At 36.4% G+C, this 16013-nt stretch overlaps 2 protein-coding genes and 1 long non-coding RNA gene across 3 annotated transcripts; all 3 read left to right on the top strand.

Annotated features, from left to right (window-relative positions):
• Positions 1–3516: 3516 nt before the first annotated feature.
• LOC130711194 (probable glutathione S-transferase) lies at positions 3517–4402 on the top strand. The gene is made up of 2 exons (XM_057560709.1): positions 3517–3825; positions 4361–4402. Exons 1-2 carry the CDS (start codon positions 3517–3519, stop codon positions 4400–4402), a joined length of 351 nt encoding a protein of 116 aa, XP_057416692.1.
• A 909-nt stretch (positions 4403–5311) lies between these two features.
• Positions 5312–7213, top strand: LOC130727630 (uncharacterized). The gene is made up of 2 exons (XR_009015402.1): positions 5312–5559; positions 5930–7213. It is a non-coding gene; the product is annotated as an uncharacterized LOC130727630 (long non-coding RNA).
• Positions 7214–8948: 1735 nt separating this feature from the next.
• On the top strand, positions 8949–10345 carry LOC130727620 (uncharacterized). The gene is made up of 2 exons (XM_057578814.1): positions 8949–9110; positions 9225–10345. Exon 2 carries the CDS (start codon positions 9818–9820, stop codon positions 10343–10345), a length of 528 nt encoding a protein of 175 aa, XP_057434797.1. The 5' UTR covers positions 8949–9110; positions 9225–9817.
• The last annotated feature ends 5668 nt before the right edge of the window (positions 10346–16013 follow it).

The following is a 16013-nucleotide window of genomic DNA, read 5'->3' as shown; positions in this document are numbered from 1 at the left end:
CTGTGGGGCACGACCTTGGGCGTCGTGCACCACACACGAAGCACTTTCTGGCGGTTTAAAACCGCCAGAAACCGTAGCTTTTATTTTTTTTTGACAGTTGTAGTTTTGTGGCGGTTCAAAACCGCCACAAAATGCCTCTCGTGCATCTGTCGTACCTCTTTCTTCGTACCATATAGCATTGCTCATGTTGGAAAGTTTTAAAAAGTTCCTCCAAACCTTTTTCCCTATTTTTAAAATTCTCAAACAAGGGAGAATTTAATTTCTCCTCTTTCTTCCATTTCATCTCTCTAAAATCCAATTTGCAAACAAAATTTTATGAAACAAGAGTGTAGGTTTTGAAATGATCGAAAAAAGAGACATTAAAGTTTGATTGTTGGAATAAAATTCAACATATAGGGTCACACATGTAATTATTAAAAGAGTAAAATACACTCACCCCCCTCAAGGTTTGCAAGAATGACACTCCACCCCATTGTTTTTTAAAATCTACACTCCACCCCATTTTTTATAAAGGCAAAATTTAGTGACGAAAACAAATTCGTCACTAATAAAAAATAATTACTAATTAGTTAAAATTTAAATAAATTAAATGCATATACACTATCATACATCAATTTATGAAAATAATTTTACTGAATTAAATTAAAAAAAAACCATTCACTCTGCCTGTTAAGTCCACATCTCATCTATCTCCAAATCGCATTTCTCACCACAAACGGTCACCACCAAACCTTTGCTCCCTTTAACACGACGAAAACCATCCCAGAATGTGAAACCCCATGGCACCACCATGCCTCAAAGTTTTGTTGCGACCTGAACCCCAAAACGTGAATCGCACATCCCCAAAGTCACTTGTTCAACTACTTGTTGTGAACTTCACCCCTTTAAGTTGTGAGCGAACACTTTGTTGGTTTAAGATGTTGTTGGATTTTGTTAAAAACGGTGCTCCACCGCATCATTGAGTTCTAATAACCTCCGATCCACTTCATATTTCTTAATTTTGTTTCTCTATTTTCTTCACCACCCATTTGTGTTGCTTTTTGGAACGGGAGGCAGCAGTGGGGAATTTTCCGCAATGAGCGAAAGCCTGACGGAACAATGCCGCGTGGAGGTAGAGGGCCTACGGGTCGTGAACTTCTTTTCCAGGAGAAGAAGCAATGACGGTATCCGGGGAATAAGCATCGGCTAACTCTGTGCCAGCAGCCGCGGTAAGACAGAGGATGCAAGCATTATCCAGATACAATCCAATTTTAAAAATTGGAGGTATAAATAGATTATTTTGATTAAAATTGAATTATTACCAAATATGAAAACACAAGCATGTTTCACTATGTTCGAGATATGGTTTGTCAACCGGTCATGTGTGCTATTGCAGAAATTGCATTGTGAATTTACGGAGGAAAAACGCGATTGAGAGAATGAGGAGGATTGTGATGTTTTCATTTTTATATTTATTGGATTATATTGAAAATATTTTTTGAAATTATTGATTAACAATTTAAATAATAACTAATTATTAATGAAGAATATTTTTCGTCACTAAATTTGCCTCTATATAAAATGGGGTGGGGTGTAGATTTTAGATAAGAATGGGGTGGAGTGTTATTCTAACAAAACTTGAGGGGGGTGAGTGTACTTTACTCTTATTAAAATGTGTAGCCATTATTTATAGAGTGATCTATTTAAAGTGATCTATTTGGAATAAAGGTTTTAAGGACTAAAGGGTATAATTGTCATGAAATTTTTTGTGCAGAGGCATAAGTGATATTTTAATTTGTTGAGGGGTCAACTTGAAACTATCACAACTTAAGTCTATAAATAAGGCCATGGTGCCCAAATTTCATTGTCATGAAAAAGTCTCTATTTCCCGCTCTCTTTCCCCCTTCTAGAGAACATCAAGTAACTTCATACATTAAAAATCTGGAAGACCATCCATCCATTTTATGTTGCAATCATTTACAAACAAGGGATTCAGGTACCCTTCCGCTTCTAGTTCTTATTCTGAAGAATTTTTATTTAACTTTTTTTGGTACATCAGAAAGATAAATTGCATCCGCTATGAATCGATCTCTGAACCTTCCCTTACCCAACTCATATGTCCCCAACTCTCCTATACTTAATTTTTATTTTTATTTTTTTACTTTTTTAAATATTATCTTATCATATCTTTTTGGTACATTATCTTATCATATCTTATCTTATAATACTATAAACTATTTTCGAAAAAAAAAAATAGTAACTGCTATAGGTGGCATCCTCTCATGCTTTTTCTTCGTTGACTTTATTTCTCTCTCATAAAGCAGAAGATGTTATATTTTATTTTTCTACATTTTTTGGAATTTTGAAATTCATCTTTTTCCTCATTAACATTTCCAAATATTATTTTATCTAATAATTAATAATGAACATAACATCATTCATCTATAACCGATAGTTGTGAGACTAATCTCCACACAATTAGCACATTAAGCAGTATGAGACTGACTAATAAAATTTTTCCATTCATAATACTTTTGAACCCCCACTGCTTGCTCAAAATACAAAATGTTAAACAACTGTATCTACCACTTTGATTAAACAAATTAATAAAAAATTAAGATTAACATTAAAGAAAAGTGCGCGGGAGAGGTTCGATCCCAAAAAAAAAGAGGAGAGTGTAGGGTTAAAATTTAAATTTATATATTACTAATGATAAAATTATAAAATGAGAAAAAGATACCCATAAAAATATCAAAATATACTGAAAGTACTATTATATCTACTAATCTTTTAAGGGAAGAGAGTGTAAGTTTTGAGATCAAATGTGAGAGGAGTGTAGTTAAAGCTCCTCTTAGACTTAGTTTGAGGGTTTTTGAGGGAGAGAATGATAAAACTTTGAGGAGAAAGGAATGAGAGGGGAAGATAGGAGGCATGAAGGTAAGCCCTCACCTTGTTTGGAAATTTAGAATTTCACAAAAAACTCTAATTCCTCCAAACCCTTTTCCCTTTAAAAAATTCTCAAACAAGGGGGAGTTTTATCTTATAACTAAGCCTCTTTTTTCCTTTCTTTCTCCAAAATCCAATTTGCAAACAAAATTTTATGAAGAAGAGTGTAGGTTTTGAAATAATCGAAAAGGATCGGAGACTAATGCTTGATGATGAGAGCATAATTTACTTTTTTTTCCCCTTAACTTCACACTTTCTTTCTTCAATTTTATTTTAGTGGAGTGTACCCTTAACCATTTCTTCTAACCCTGAATTTCATAGGCATATTATATTATTATGAATGATAATTTGAATTAAATCTTTTTATACATTACATGCACATTGCTTATGTAATCTCTTACATCATATTTTCCGGCATTCATGTATTCGGCATCTTCTTGATAGGGAGAAAGCATCTTCATCTTTTATAAATCCTCCTCCTCTCCATGACTCCATATGTAAATGTAATAGCTATGTAATTTTTTAATATCTACTTGCACGAATCAATTTATAATGCACAATGGCAGTGGTACTGTCTAGCTATCTACACAAATGGAAGAGGTGAAGCTTCTGGTTTTTGTGGGAAGCCCATTTGTGTGCAGGGTGCACATTGCTCTAAGGTTGAAGGGAGTTGAATACAAATATCTTGAAGAAAACTTGAGCAATAAAAGTGATCTGCTCTTGAAAAGTAACCCAGTTCACAAGAAGGTTCCTGTGTTTGTTCACAATGAGAAGCCCATAGCAGAGTCCCTTGTGATTGTTGAGTACAATGATGAGACATGGAAAGGCAATCCCATTTTGCCTTCTGAACCTTACCAAAGAGCCTTGTCTCGTTTTTGGTCCAAGTTCATAGATGACAAGGTATGTATGAGGAGTAACTAATTCTTTTCTTGCTTTGTACTGATTCTCATATAAGTTTCACATTAACTAAGAGATGATGAAGATAGTCCTTATAAATGGTAGAACAACTCTTTTTATGCTAACTTTTGAGCTAAGTTATGCCTCTTGGATTCTAATAGATTCATCCTAGTAGTAATTATTTTAACTAGTGCAATAACCCGTGCGTTGCACAGAATTTTATATTAAATTTTTTTAATAAATAAATTAGTTTTCATATATATCTAATTTTTTAATTATAAATAAGTTAATCATGTATAAGTCAACCGTGTAATAATAATATATGAAAAGAAAAATTGAATAAATAAATGAAATTATGTTATATACTTCAAACATTTCTAAAAACTTCCTTAAACACTACATTTACGGTACTGGTCTGTTGTTTGTCCGCCTCATCCAATATACAAAGTTTAAGACGCTTTCTTGAGCATTCTTCAAAGAAATGTTGCAATAGCTCACATTGAAACTCATCACCTGAATGGAATTGTCTACTTTGCAGATGATGATAATGTCTACTCAGTGGAGCTCTTTCAACAAATGAGAGAAACAAGGTAATTTTAGTTTCCAGGATATTAATTTTGTTTGTTGCGCCTCTTTCTCCTTCTCTTTCACTATAACCACTCCGATGCAAGTTTTAGTCAAATATATTTGTATATGTACTGGTAGAAGCTTAGTAACTGGGCCAATTTTATCTACAAGTGCTAAGCCCGATAGAGTCATTGCTGAGTTTATGCTTGTTAGTTATATTTCCTATTTCGAGAGTATTCTATTATTTTAGATGTTGACATGTGTAGGGCTATCCATGTTTCATGGAGATGAGCCTCAAACATAATTTTTTTAATTTTGGTTATGAGAAGACACCCAGAAAATTGACCTTTTCTCTCCATTTGCTTCAGTTCTTTAACTTTCTTGCATTTTCTCTTTTGTTCTTATTTGATCATTTGGTTGGATCAAGATTCTCTGTCCCCAAATAGTTTCTCATTCTCATGAGATTGTGCCATGTCAGTTAAAAATCACTCATGTGTAAGGTATATCTATGTATTTTTTTAATTGACATGACATAATTTCATTAGTTGAGATAGAAAATGAGACACCATTTAGAGACAGAAGATCTCGATCCACTTTGGTTTGGTGCTTCCATTGACAGTTGAACCCAATGTTAACTGTAACATTATTAGTGTTGTCGATTGATTTAGTGTCATATTTTAATCTTCAGTCAATTTCTAAGATAAAGATTACCCATAGACATTGCTTCTGCATATTGTGAAATGAAGTCAGAATGGAATTTTTTTTCCTTCTATTATAGTATAACCCTTAGCAATCAAGTTTTATCAACCATGTTTAAAGTTCTATGCTGAATGTTTAAGCATTTCATTCCTACAATATTTTTGCTTTTGTTTTGGTTTTTTTCATCTCATCAGTTGGAAGATATCCTCATTGATTTGCAGGCGATTCGGAACGTGGACTGTAGCAAGATAGGAAGGAGATAAAAGTACCATTGCCTTGCAAGGGCCAATTTGTAATGGAAGTCAAGTAATTGGATGGCACGAAAATGAATCAGATGAAAATTCTAAAAGATTCCATGCTGAAATGTCAGGTTTTGCCTTCAATAGTACGATACTCTGGGATCCAAAGAAGTGGCACCGTCCCACTCTTGAACCTATCAGGCAGCTTGACTCAGTCGAGGAAAGTTTGTGGGTTAGTAACTTAGTACATCTTAGTCTTTGCTAGTATTAATTTCAGAAATAATGCGCGGTTCGACATTGTTCTATGTGGGATCGAAATCCTTGTCCCCACTTGGGGTTCTTCCTTGCATATCATTTTAAACCACGCATTTAAGGTTATAATTGTCATATTCATGCCTACATGTCACAATTTTATTGGTGTGACAAGGAAAGAGACACTGGCGAGAGAGGATCTTCATCCTTCTATATGACCTCACGTTATGGCACTCCATCTCTCTTGTTTTTTTTTTTAATACAACAAGAAAAAGGATAATGGTGCATAAAGAACCATCCAACCTGAAATGAAGTTTTGATAAATTGTGAATTTGTTTTTCAATATGCAGGTTAGCACATTGATTGAGCAGGCTGTTGAAGATGAAAGTCAAATGGAAGGCTTAATGAACAACTGCTCTAGTGTTATGGTTTGGCATATTGATATTGAATAATCTTATTCCTCCTATCCTCAGAAATGGACTGCAAAGAACAACCTGGATGTCATTTTTCATCATCCACTTGAGTGAAGTTCTTTGTAAAGAAGTAGGGAGAAGTAAATCTTCATATTTTTCACAAGTTATGAAGGATTCTGCATTGCTCCAATGGCGGCTCAGATATCCGATTCAACGTGACTTATCCCTACAAGTCAATTAATTAATAGTTCATTTTCCCCTAACAGCTTGTATATTATTATTAGAACTAGCCAGTTTGTAGTATCCATGGTCCAAAATTGTGGAGCGTGTTTAATTTTGTAGTGTCTATGGCAGAAACCATAGTGTTTCAAGAGGAATTGGCCCGTTGGTACTACTACTAGCAATCATAAAATTCAAACTGCTACATTAAGAATTAAGATGGATCTGTTCATATTCAATCTCATTAAATGAAATAGCACATTAGTTGAAAAATATAATTTGTAAGTTTATGGACTATTCTCAAGTCGAGACCATTTGTGGACACTAAAAGTGTAATTAAGCCTCATTTCATGTAGTAGCAGCTCATTCTCAGCGGCCAACGGCCATATGGCTCCGTCCAGCAGCTGGTATCGTCAAGGTGAACACAGACACGGCGTTGAGTGGGGACAAATTAGCTATAGCTTTGGCCTGGTTGCTCGTGATAAAGATGGTGAAATCCTTGCAGCTCCTTCTTCCTATCCCACGGTGGCCATGACAACAACTATGACAGAGGCATTAGCTCTAAGGTGGGCGATGATTTTGGCTTTCCAATTGGGTTTCAGGCGAGTCCAGTTCGAGACAGATTCACTACAGCTTTATCAAGCGTGGAAGAAGCGGGAGTGAGATTCGTATTTGGCTACTATAGTTCAGGATTGCTTTAGTTCTTGTCGTTATTTTGATTATGTTGAACTTTCTTTCATTTGTAGTAGGGCTGAGCAAGATTATCCAGCCCGACCCAAACCCGAAAAAACCGACAAAAAAAGAAGCAATGGGTCGAGTCGGGCTGGGTAGACAGTTAAGGCGAAATGGGAAGATAGTTTCAGACGGGTAATAATGGTCGGGTACGGGTTGGAAATTTAAAATCCAATTGTACCCGAACCCGACCGCTTATTGTGTGTATTTCAACTTTTTAGGCTTGCAGTGTTCAGTGTTAAAAAAAAAGTAGCCTTGCGGGCTGCAGCATTCACGTGACCCATGGTAGCAAAGCTAGCTGTCAAAAGAAACTCTCTCATCAAGTCTACTAGTCTAGAAGCTTCATTCAAAGCCTTCAACTTCTCTCTCCTTGTCCCTTTCCCATTTCAATCAACCAGACCACAAACAACTCTCTGCTTCCAAACCCCACCCCACCACCGCCTCTCTTTAATTTCACCCTCCCGCAACCCCAACCCAACCCCTCCTGCTTCCTCCAAGCCCTCAACTCCAACCCGAACTCCGGTTCCGATGGCGATCCCGCCGCCACTGTATCCTTCGCCGCCGCCCTCGCTTCCGCTATTCGCAAAGCCTCCACTTCCCCCGTCAAGTTCACTCAAGCGAGTCGAGAAGGACGGCGTCGTTCTTCCCATGCTTCAGTGACTAGAACAACTTGATCTTTCTCTGTAATTTTTGGTTGAACTTCTGTGTATTGTTTTCTTCATGTATTCTTCTCAACTTGTCTGTTTTTAGGTTATTTTTTCTTTGATCTTCCCATCTTCTACATTGGTTCTCCTTCTTAATTTTCTCTTTTTTTTTTCTGAGTTCAAACCGCCCCAACCCACCCGAGCCACCCGCTAACGCGTATCACCCGGATCCGACACACCCGAATCATACCACAGGCGGAAACGGTGGTGAATATGTTTGATTGAAAACCGTCCAAACCCGGTGTGTTTCACCCGTAACCGACCCATGCTCAGCCCTAATTTGTAGAGAAAAAGGGATCCAGAAAGAAGGAATCTAGTAGTACACAGACTTGAGAGATTTGTTTAAAAAGAAATTATAATATCACCCCAATTTAGCAGAATTTAAACCAATGAATAAGGGCAATTAACCCAAAAAAATTTAATCCACAAGCTAGCCTTAAAAGTTATTAAATATCATATACCTTCAACTAAAAGTAAATGATACTATATGATTATTGTGATAAGAAAGAGAAATTGAGAGAAGATTGCGTGCTTGTCAGGTGTATGCACTGTTGGGCATCTAAGAGCATCTCCAATGCATAGTTGCTAGTTGGGTTGCTTAAAAACTATTTCGGTGGGTCCAGACTGACACATAGGATTTAAGCAACCCAAGCAGAATTCGCTCCAACCACAGTTGCTTAGTTTACTTTTAGTTGGATCCCATTATACCTCTTGTATTTATATTATTTCAAGGTAATGACACTATACAAGTACATGAATGAAAGAGAAAATATGATTTTTTAGTCAAAAAGTAATGAGAGAGAAAATAAGCAACCGTTGCTTAAATTTAAGCAACCCAACTGCCACGTCATGTTGCTCCAGTGATGCTCTAAAATAAGCAACGTTGCTTAAGTTGCCAACTGGATTTAAGCAACCCCATTGGAGATGCTCTAAGTATATTATTAATGTAGGATGGAGTATTAGTCAAAAGTATTGAAAACAAAATAAGAATTGTCCCTAATGCTTTGTTTGGTTGCATAGAGATGGAGAAGAGATTGAGGGAAGAGAGAGAGATAGGAGAGATATGGGAGAATTACCTTTGTTTGGTACATGAACACTGTAGCAAAGAGAGAAACAGAGGGTGGAGATGAAGGAAAACTCCTCCAATTTCACACAAGCCCAAAATCTATCTGAAAATTCATCATACGTTGCTTCCGTCGAAACCTGTTAACTCCCTCTCGACGCCGCCGCCGCCGCCAGAATACTCAACGGCTCCAACATCCTCCTCAGCGACTACGCCTCCGACGCTCAAGCCGACTTCGTCAAAAGCAGCTTCGAAACCCAAGCTTACCCCTCCGATGGCCTCCCCGAGTTCAGCCCGTGCCTGCCTCTCAGTTAGCGACGCGCCGCCTTACTCTGTCCGTTCATCCATGTCCTCTGACGGTGCGAGTCCGCCGGAAGCCGCGTCTGTGTCTACCATCGAGGTAAATCATTTGATCGATCACAGTTGTAATTTGTAAACCCTAAACCCAAACAACAATTGCTATTGCTACTGTATCTATCTATCAATCTCACTTTTTGAATTCAATTCAATTCAGATTCAGATTCAGATTTAAACACTGCATATTGACATGGATCGAGATTTGATAATTGAAATCCTTTTGAGGTTGCCGGTGAAGTCTATTGTACGATTCAAGGCTGTGTGCAAGTTATGGAGATCTCTCATATCCGATCCCCTCTTTGCATCATTACATTTTCAACGTGCTGCTCCTTCACTCCTTTTCGCTGACTCTCATGCCATTCGAACCATTGACTTAGAGGGACCGCTTCAATCTCATCGTGTTTCTCAACCAATCAATTGTCACTTTTTGTCTAATTATCATGATTTATCCTTGCCTGACCACCGTATTTCCATTGAAGGTTCGTGTAGAGGCTTTCTGCTAATCACCTGGATTAGGAATATTAGTCATCAGCACAGTGGAATGATAGTCTCTACCTGTGGAATCCATCCACACATGTCCACAAACCAATACCTTCATCTCCTGTTGTTGACACCAATGTTTTTAATCATCTATTTGGATTTGGTTACGATTCCTCGACAGATGACTACTTGGTGGTTCGAGTGCCCGTTACGGACTGTTACCAACCTACTCATTTACCAGATGTGCAGTTTTTCTCATTGAGAGCTAATATGTGGAAATATACCGAGGGTGTTGATTTGCCTCCCTTGACCACTATTTATACTGGTACTGGGTTGCTCTTTAACGAGGCCATTCACTGGGCGGTTACTTACTGGGTCGATGGTGTTACGACCATGTTTATTATTGCCTTTGATTTAATGGAAAAGAGACTCTTAGAGATACCCATGCCTCATGGTCTTCTTTTCCCTTGTTTTGATTTGTGGGTGCATGGAAGATTTTTAAGTCTATCAATTATGCAGAGAGATGGTACATGTGAAATATGGGTTATGAAGAAATACAAAGTACAGACATCTTGGACCAAGACTCTTGTTCTATCTACAGGGGGCTTTCACTTCCCAATATGCTCTACAAAAGGTGGTGATATTGTTTTATATTCTGGAACAAAAGTGAAAAAGTATAGTGATGAAGGAGTAGAACAAGAAGAACAACTAGAGTATCCGAACCATTGTGGTTTACTATATCCACCAGTTCCCATATATACAGAGTCAATGCTTTCACTCCCTGATGTTAGCGACTGAAATCTCCACAAGAAGGATTTGTAAGTAAGCTCCTCAACTTTCACTTTCAATTTGATAGAAACACATTTATTTCCCTTTTAATATGCCTTCTATTATAGTTGTAATGTTTGTGGAGTTATAGTTCTAGTCGTTAAATATCTGGAGATTCATAGTTTTTTAATGGCTTTAAGAGGCAACTTTGGACTAACAATCCTAACCACAAAGACTCTAATAGTTGCTGTTTTGGTTTGGATTCTAACTTTGTGGAACCTTGCTATGCTGGATGTAGTGAACTCCTTTTCAAAGATGGAAAGACTAATAGTTTCATATGGGTAACAACCTGGGAAGCACGGATACGGCCTGAGACCACCGTATCGGCGTGTCGACACGCCCCGGATACGGGAACGCGTGCGACACGCCGGGGAAACGGGTCGGATACGTGAGGGAAGCTCCGGATACGGCTGCGATGATGGATACGTCGTGCGCGCCGTATCGGACACGGTGGGGAGCGGCGGATACGCGTCTCGTCAGTGGCGGAGCAGGGGAGGGAGAAAGAAGAGAGTGGGAGAGGGAGAAAAAAAGAGAGGCAGATACGCTGGGCTCGTCAACTTCAAATTGGGTAAACAAAAAAACAATGACGGGGTAAATATTTTAAACTTGTTTATATTTTTGAAAAAAATAACTATAATATTTAGTTAATATATATATTTTAAAAAGTGTGGCCATATGTAATCATATTCTATGTTCCAATATTTTTTAAAAAAAACACTTATACTATTAGAAAAAAAAATGCATCCCCGTATCCTACTTTTCATAATATATTATATGACATGCTCTCTTTATTTTATGAGTTTTTTTATATATATATATATATATATATATATATATATATATATATATATATATGTCATATCCCCGTATCCTACTTTTTTTATTTTAGCCGTATCGCCGTATCCGTATCCGTGTCCGTGTCCGTATCCGTATCCGTGTCCGTGTCCGTGCTTCATAGGTAACAACCATGGCAATATAATGACACAAAACCTATCATTGATTACAATTCTAAGATGACAAGAATAGGATTAGGCTCACTCGAAAATGAAACTAGGAAAATGGGTGATTTTATGCCTATTGTGATTTTGGTGGAGGGATAGGAGATCCTCTGCAATGAAATTCTAAAACTGAGTTGTTGGAAGCTGTACTAAAAAACCTTAATTATGGTTGTGGCTTTCGTTATGCTTTCAATTCATTCATTCATTACTACTTTCAATGTGAAGAAAGATCCATTTATTATTTGAAAACAAACATAGAGACATTTTAAATAGGTTTCTTTTACTAGAACAATGTGTGGAAATGATGTACAAGAACAGTATTTAGACTTTTAATTCTTAATATCAAGTTAAGTTAAGGAGTAATTGATCATGAGATGGATTGTCACGAAACTTACTGTAATTCAGAAAAATCAATTTGCTACAAGTCCATGTTCATTTTACTATCTCAAACAGCTGCATATATCATGAGGTCATGATGAGGCTGCTAGATGGCAAAGTAATCTGCAGTGGTAGAAGAAGAATAAATTCAAGGGCATGTAATTTGATCCATTTTTGTGAGGCTCATCTAGGAAATAGTTCATATCACAACTAAGGGCATATTTGAATAAGAATCTCAAAAGGGTTACAAAATTATGGTTTGATCTCTTACTTTGGTTTCTCGTAATAGCACTTTGACAGATCTTAATATTGATTAGTTGGAACTTGGAAATGAATTGGTATCAAATGTTGTTTCATATTGTTGATAGTGATGGACTTTTAATCTGCTATGTATTTTAAGCTTTAATCTAATGAGAGATTTTTTAATTATAAGTATATGAAATGTTATGGTACTTATGATCTGAGTTTTTGTTATTGATTTTGACTTTTGAGCAGCAGTTAGTGGGGCTGGCGGTGGCATCATTCACGTATGTTGGTGAAGTGATCAATGGGGAGTCCATTAGGATCTTGACTACAAGGAGCGAAGACCCAGTTAATTTATATGAAGGATTACAAGCCCTATGGAGGTTTTATTTCAATTAATCAATTGATTTCAAATCATTGGAACAAATGTTTTATTTGCAATTTAATCTCTACAAATAATAGCTCGGTTAATTTATTTGTAATCAGAGTTTTTTTCTACATTCTCATTATATTTTGGATTAATGGTATATTAAACTATTTGTGTGACAACTTTTTTTAATTGTTAGAACATTTATTTATATCAACTCACATATTCAATTCTTGCATACTATACTTTCGTATACCTCACGTTATATGTTAAAAAAGTTCACGGGGATGAACAATTTACACGTAAAAATAAGGATTTTAAGATTTATAGTTGACAAACTTTTAAGTAAGGGGTAATATACGCACAGTCTAGGATTATCTAGAGTTTAATTACATGTTTCAATTTAAATGGGGAGGAACAATTTGTTTTAATGTTTTAACAATGACAATACAATGACACAAAACCTATCATTGATTACAATTCTAAGACAACAAGAATAGGTTTAGACTCACTCGAATATGGATGTAGGAAATGAGTGATTTTATGCCTATTGTGATTTTGGTGGAGGGATAGGGTGTTCTTTGCAATGAAATTCTAAAACTGTGTTCTTAGGAGCTGTACTAAAAAACCTTAATATAATTATGCGTTTTTTGCTTTCATTATGCTCTCAATTGATTCATTGATACCCACAATTTGTGAAGAAAGATCCATTTGTTGAAAACAAACATATATACATTTTAAAAATGTTTTTTTAACTAAAACAATGTGTCGAAATGATGTACAAGCATAATATTTAGATTTCTAATTCTTAATATCAAGTAAAGTTAAGGAATTATTAATCATGAGATGGATTGCCACGAAACTTACTGTTATTCAGAAAAATCAATTTGTCAAAAGTCCATGTTCATTTTACTTTCTAAAACAGCCGCATATATCATGGGGTCATGATGAGGCTGCTAGATAGCAAAGTAATTTGCAGTGTAAGTTTTTTGCTATACTTTTAGGCTTGACTTTTCCTACATCTTCTATTTTTTTTTTTTGTATATCTTTCATACCCGGCCTACTAAATATAATGTTGGAACATATTTAAGCATTTAATTGAATTTAAGAGTATTAAATTATCCTTAACCAGTGTCCTTAGGGCACTCATTAGCAGGATTGTTTCTATATATTGTCCTATGCCTTTATGGATCATAGATATATGTGTCTTGTAATATTTGCTGATTGGGAGCCATTCTTCACTGTAATAAGAGTTGGTATTCTTCTCCAATGGCCTGCCTTTTATTTCTCACACCAAAACATCCCTCCCTTGTTTTGCAGCATACACTGAAGATACTAAGTGTGTTGGGCTTGCTCGCTTGGAAGAGAAGATCATATGATAGTAGCTGGAACAATGAAGCAGTTGCAGTTGGTTGACTTTGGAGCACCTTTGCATTGCCTTGTCATAACAGGGAAGACCCATCCCTTGGGAACAAAAATGCTGGGTTTTAACAGATGCAGGACTTGGTCATTGAGACTAAAGGACCACTTTAAGTCATAAAAGACTTTTTTTCTTTGTGTTGAAGGAGGGAATTCAGATTGGACACCCCATCACAAAATCTCACACCACCATTTAGATCTCGGAACGATATGCGAAATCTTATGCTAGGGTTGCCAAATCCAACTCTCTTGAATGAGCCTTTATCTTTTGTGAAACTTTTTGCTTGTGAACTAGAGGCGGCTAATTTTTTTTTTCTTTTTTCGAAATAATCCCATCATCGAATTAAGAAGGCATATAAGCCACAATGTCAAGATCTACCAAGTTCTGAGCCACTGCTGGAACCTCCTCAACCCAAACTTGACAACCAAGGTTAGGAGCGTATCTTACAACCAAGGCTAATTGTATGACCCTTACTTGTAACTTGTGGAGTGATATTTCAGAGCTTTTGGGCAGAGGTGCATTACAAACCAATTTATCCAGAAGGAGGTAGCTTACATATCTTTTATACTAACACTGTAGAAACTCAACAAATGAGAACATGATGCTCATAAACTCTGATTCTTGTATAGTTGTATTTCTAAGTACGTACTATTGAATCTCCCTACTGCGTTCTTTGAAAGGTTCAAACTATTTCTCACACCATTTTCTAGTTATTATGCCATGAACTCTCTTTTCTAAATTAAAATGCAGCTAAATCTCCCTCATATGGATACACAGTCTGACTTTCAAGGTTGTAACATGAAAAGATGAGTTTAAATATCTATCGATCTATCTTGAATATAAAAGAAGTCACTTTTTAAGTGCTAATGTATCTTCATTTAATTGTGTTACATGTCATTTCATTTTCCAAGTTGCCTTCATCCTATGATTCCTATCTAAAGAAAAAGAAGAGATGGTGGAATTTCGGTGGCTAGGATCACTGCACAGTGGAGATGCAACTATTTCAAGCATCACAGCTCCTTGTTTTTTTTCCCTTGTATAGCATTTATTCTTTTGTATATATGTTTTATTAATCCTATTTTTATAAAAACTAAGCTGCCTCTGATTCCGTTTTCTATGTCTTAGCTTCTTTGTAGTCCTATTATTGTTTTTTCACAACTCATTCTTGTTTGTGAAAGAATCATTCATACATGTACTGAACAAAAAAAAAATAACGCGTAAATGCTTAAATGCTTCATTCACATTCAAAACATTATTTATATATCTCGATAATCTTTACTTTATTTTATAATTGAGACACCTCTGTATCATCCCATTCCACAAGCTTTATTCAAATATAGCTAGTAACATATAAATTGTCATGCTGGAAGTTTTATCATGTTGCCACAAACTGATTTTGTGTTCTGACAATTGATGAGCTGCAATGTGAACTTATCAAAGCAGAATCGAACCTCGGCTAAAGTATCTGGCATAGTAACGGGACACGCAAGTTGAGGAGAAACATTATATGTGGACCGGAGAAGTGACAGAATCGCAGTTGTTGCCTCCATAGTGTTTGGTTGAATACTGCTCAATGCCACTCGGATGTCAGAAATGGCTTCAACCCGCCACTTCAGCTTCAGAGTAGTATCAAAATAGTCCCCTTGCTGAAAACTGCCACCGTTTACCATACATGTTCCGTGCTTTTTAAACATGCACTAACAATGCTTTATATGCATTCCATATCTACAAGTTTCTCTCTTTTTCCCTCATCAGTCAGTTACTTTACAAGAGTATTTGAAGAGGAATTGGCCCATTGGTACTACTACTAGCAATCATAAAATTCAAACTGGTACATTAAGAATAAAGATGGATATGTTCATATTCAATCTCATTAAATGAAATAGCACATTACTTGAAAACTCATCCAATCTTAGGTAGTGTGTGACACACCCCTCCTTCTATATTTGTTTTTACTTTTTAGTACGAGGATTATCAATGCACTAAAATAACAGCATTTTGCCGCGGTTAAATCCGCCGCAAAATACGAGTTGAGGCGGCTGGCTGGCGTCATAGGTACGAGCGTCGGGAGAGCATCCTGCGACGGCTAAAAAAATCAATCGTTGGAATAATTGGCACAACATGCATTTTGCATTTTCACCAACTCTGTGTCCGGTTCTAACCACCGCAAGATGAATAATGCCATCAAATTCCCTATTCTACTAGAAATCCCCGAAACACTCTTTTTCTTTC

The sequence above is a fragment of the Lotus japonicus genome, chromosome 1 (genome assembly GCF_012489685.1).
Source record: "Lotus japonicus ecotype B-129 chromosome 1, LjGifu_v1.2".
Classification (NCBI taxonomy): Eukaryota; Viridiplantae; Streptophyta; class Magnoliopsida; order Fabales; family Fabaceae; genus Lotus; species Lotus japonicus.
This window is presented reverse-complemented; position numbering and strand designations above follow the sequence as displayed.